The 4504-nt window shown below is 52.7% G+C and overlaps 1 protein-coding gene across 1 annotated transcript; it reads left to right on the top strand.

The window, feature by feature from the left end:
* Nucleotides 1–1115: 1115 nt before the first annotated feature.
* Nucleotides 1116–3793, top strand: LOC101020420 (the record flags this gene model as incomplete). The annotated part of the gene is given in 9 exon segments (XM_017956322.3): nt 1116–1508; nt 1510–1574; nt 2710–2735; nt 2738–2779; nt 2782–2835; nt 2838–2891; nt 2894–2938; nt 2941–2973; nt 2976–3793. Coding segments are annotated over 9 exon segments (903 nt in total), but the record flags the coding sequence as incomplete, so codon positions are not given.
* Between the last annotated feature and the right edge of the window lie 711 nt (nt 3794–4504).

Genomic DNA, 4504 nt, shown 5'->3' with positions numbered 1-4504 from the left:
CCGGGACCTGCTGTCTACTCCTGGGGGGCCAGAGCCCAGCCCAGGACTAGGAGGGGAGACAGGGCAGGACATGGCCATGGAGGCAGCTGTCCATGGTCTCCGGAGTGCGTGAGGGCTGTGCCTCTTCGGTGGCTGCTGCTCCTTCTGAAGACCGGCCTGCGGTCGGCAGCGAGGCCTCTGGGGAGAGCTCCTGATTTCACTTTCATGCTCTGCCGCCACTGAGAGGAGTTAGGAAAATACCATGGGCTGCGTGATTTAATCGCCCTGCTATTTGTTAATTAGTCTGTGTGAAGTGCCAATCCTCAGTGTGCGCGGGCGTGGGGGCAGGACTGCGGTTTGCTGGGAAGCAGCCGCTCTGAGCAGAGGCAGTTGGAGTTCACCTGCTCAGCTGCTTCTGTGCTTAGATGCTCCGATTTCCCGAGCTGCCCACGCTTCCCAGTCCCTTTGAGAAGTTTTCCGTCTAGAAACTGCCTTAAGGGCCTCTCACTTGTTCAAATAGGAACCACGATTCCCTCCACCCAAGCCATTCGGGAGGCGTGCAGAACGGAGCCCACCTTCACAACCAGGGTTGACGCTGGGCCTCCGGACTCCCTGGACCTGTCCCTCTCCAGGTGGGGCTGCTTCCTCCGCTTCACTTGCCCAGGGCTCTGGGGTTTCCCCTTCCTCTCCCCCAGCAAGGGTTGTTTTCAGGAAAAGATGTGTATCAGTCATTTACATGCTAGTGTGAATGAGCTCCAGCCAACCCTTCCTGTGAGTCACTCAGTATGTGTTAACCAAGGCCTGCTGTTCCCGGTGCTGGGGACATGAAAACCTTGTTCCTGCCCTGTGAGTTCTACACTAGAGCCGGAAGTGGAAGGAAAAACAGATCACTGAAGCCAATGTGGTCAGTGCAGTGTTAATCCCAGGGAAGCTTTAGGAGCATGGGCACTACTTACTATGGACGAGGGCTGGTCAAGGAAGGCTTTCTGGAGGAGGTGACAGCTTGTCTCGGTCTAAAGGACAAGTGGGAAAAGAGAGGAGAACATGTGGATAACGCCAGGCAGAAGGGCTACACAGCCAAGTCACAGCCAAGGCGAAACGGAGGGAGAGTTCTAGAAGCTGCGTGTTTGGTGCTGCTGGGTAATGTGAAAGGATAGGCTGGAGCTAGGTAGCTAAGCAGCTTGGCAAGTGGAGCTACTGAGGATTCGAAACAGGACCTCTGGAGTCCTCTCCACCGTTTATCGGTTGAAACATGTGAAATAGACAATATTCGGCCATTTAGGGCCAAGACAAATGCCAGCTTTGTGGGGTACAGCCTCACAGAGATGCTTCTTGGGGGTCTTTGCAGAGGGTGGATGAGCAGAGGGCATCCTCCGCGGCCTGCTGGGGGACCCAGCTCTGAGGCTGCCAGGCCAGTGGTGTCCAGACTCTAGTGTAGGCTGGGAGAAAGGGGAGGTTCAAGAAACACGGAGGAGGTGAAGCGGCAGAACCAGGGGGATGGGGTGCTGCGGAGGGGATGGGGTGCTGTGGAGGAGAAGGAGCACTGAGGCTGAGGTCCAGGTTTGCAGAGACGTAGACTGTGTGTGTTCCGCCAGGTAAGAGACAGGTTGGAGGGCAGGGGCTTAGAGCGGCTGTGATGAGCTCGCTTCAGATGAACTTGGAGAGTTTAGGCAACAGTGTCTAAACCTCCGTGTGGTGGGCGCTCCTGAAGCCTGACAGTGGTAGAATGAATCCACAGGGATGAAGCTGTAGTGGTGGGGTCTTTACAGATGTCGTGGATGATCTGGGGAAGGAGGACTCTGCCAGTCTCTCTCACGTCGCATTTTGAGGCGGTCACGGTTCGGGCCCGCTGTGGTCTTGCTCTGGGCTCACAGGCGATTGTATGTCCTGCTGGCTCCAAGGTTAGAGACCAAGGAGGCCTTGGTGATTTGCAGGCCTCTGTTTAGGTGGAAGGGTGATGGCTGGGCCTTCTAGGGAGCCCGGCTCCGGGGAGTTGTCCCACCCCCTCAGGGCAGCACAGCTTACTGGGAGGGGGGCGGGGGTCTAGGAGGCACGGCAGGCACTTGGGCCATCCAGGGCCCTCCACCGTGGGTTCCCATGGGCTCCCTGCTGGATGGTGACTTTTCCCAGGCCCTTCCTCCTTTTTGACACCCCCCTGGCTATGGCCTCTTCCCGTTTCACGCACACCCCCAACTTTGCCGCTGACCTCGACTATTCTAACGCAGTGTTTGCTGATTGTGCTGTCTTCCACACCCCATCATGGGAGCTCTGCACGTCTCTCTCTAAGTGATGACTAACGAAGATAACAGTCATAACCACAGACAAAGGCCTAAGGCCGGCCATGTGCCTGCCAGACTCTCGTAGAATGGTTTATATGAATGAGCTCGTTAATCCCCTAACACAGCCAGTAAGTGACTGAGTTAGGATTTGAACCCGAGGAAGTGGCATGTCCCTGCTCACATGTAAGTGGAGTCAGGGCTGTGGCAGCCCTCCTTTCCCTTTCCAGGAGAGACACGGTTTCAGCAGGGACCCTGCAGTCAGCATCTCCTCCTTTCCTTTGGTCAGGAGAAGTGGTCCTTGTTGGGGAGAGGACCCTGAGGCTGCTGCGGAGGGCTGTGGGATCCTCATCAGATCCACCCTTCAGGCAGCCAGCTCCTGGGACCTGAGCTCACATCACAATAGTTAAAAACATGTTAAATACCTTCTGACTCCCCTTTTCTCTCAATATAGGTCTGTGGGTGCCTCGTCTGAGCTACATAGTTTCCAGGTTACCTGGGACCGTGGATAACTCTCAGCTCAGCAACTGTCAGTTGATTTCCAAGCTGCTGTTGGCTGGACTCAGGCTCAGCAGGGAGCACCTGGCAAGCCCTGTGCTGCGGGCTGGACTCAGGCCCATCTCGCTGATTACTCTTGTTTTGCTCTCCAGTATGTCCTCAGGAGGTCAGAGTCCGCTTGTTGTTTTTCATGACCACGGGAGGAGGGGCACCAACATGAGGGTCTAGCATCTCCCCAGTGCTGGCTTCCCAGGGCTGGGGCAACCCTGGGGGAGGGGTTGGGACAGGGAACTCTGTCACTTGTTGCCACTGCCTGGGTCAACTGCCTGGCAGGGCTGGCCACTCGTGCTCAGAAGGCTGAGGCCTTATCTACCTTCTCCTCTCACCCAGCGCTCGCACAAGGACACACCTGAGTTGGCATCCTCTGTGTGCTCATGAGCTACTCGCATGATAAGTCTTTGTTGTACTGTGGGATGTCACTTGGTTCATGCTGAAGAGAAATTGTAAAGGACTCCTTTGCCTGCTCAGTCCCTGTGGCCTCTGTCACGTTCTGTCCCCGTCCTCTTTGGGAGCACAGCAGCAGTGGGCTGGCTGAGCTGTGCAGGTGAGGTTCAGGGATGAGGTGCAGCTGTGTGAAAAGTGAGCCTGCTGGACAGGGGGGCTTTCCTCAAGGCCTACACCTCGCTCTGATGGCGTTAGGGTTGAGGGGAAACTTCAATCAAAATGCACAGGACTTGGATGTCGAGATGATGTTGCTGCTGTCAGGACAAGTCACTCTCCACCAATGACTTCCTTTGATGTTCTGAGCTCAGCCTGGAGTCTGACCAGGGACTATAGCACTTGTTCTCCCAAGGGAAGGCTGGCGGCCAAACCTACCTGTGCACACCTGAACCTGCTCCTTGGCAGAGATGAAGGGCGTGATGTTTCACAGCCACTCAACACCCATGGACAATTTGGCTCCTTGTAAGGAGTTAGTCATGCCTTTGAACTGACTTGCTTGAAATATAATTGCTCCTATTTTGCTCCAAAGACTGGTGGCATGGTGGGTTAGAGTTATTTGTATTTATTGAAATTGTTGTAATTAGCAGTCTCAGGGCTCAGTCTAACTGCATAGTCCATGCTGGAAAACAAAACAAAAAAAAAATACAGTCCTTCATCTTCAGTTCTCCAACGGTTGCCAGTTACACACGGCTAATCTTCGCAGTGAAAGTTGTCTTTGGAGAATGTGCCTTCTGGGTCCCAGGTGGTCCTGGTCTTGGGCTGGGACCTAAGTGAGCTGCTTTGAACTAAGCTGACAATACACAATTATTAAGGCTATTTTGACCTGCAAGTATGGTTTCTTAAAAAGGAACAATTAAATACCATGTGGCAGTTATTTAGACTTTACGTTGACTAAGGAAAGAAGAAAATGGAAGAAGAACTCCCTCCTGCTTAGATGCAGTAGCTTTTTTTAAAAAAATTATCTTTTGGGGAATAAACTTAACCAAGGAGGTGAAGGACTTGTAAACAAAATGTTAAAGCTGCACTGAAGACTAGAAAATGTTGATGAAAACTGTTAAAGAAGACACAATTAAATGAAAAGACATCCCATGTTCATGGATCGAAAGACAATATTGTCAAGATGTCAAATACTATAGATTCTATGCAATCCCCGTCAAAACCCCACTTTTTTCAAAAATAGGAAAATCCATTCTAAAATTCACATGGAATCTCAAGGGACCCCAAATAGCCAAAACAATCTTGTAAAAGAA

This window comes from Papio anubis, chromosome 4, assembly GCF_008728515.1.
Source record: "Papio anubis isolate 15944 chromosome 4, Panubis1.0, whole genome shotgun sequence".
NCBI classification, from domain to species: domain Eukaryota; kingdom Metazoa; phylum Chordata; class Mammalia; order Primates; family Cercopithecidae; genus Papio; species Papio anubis.
This window is presented reverse-complemented; position numbering and strand designations above follow the sequence as displayed.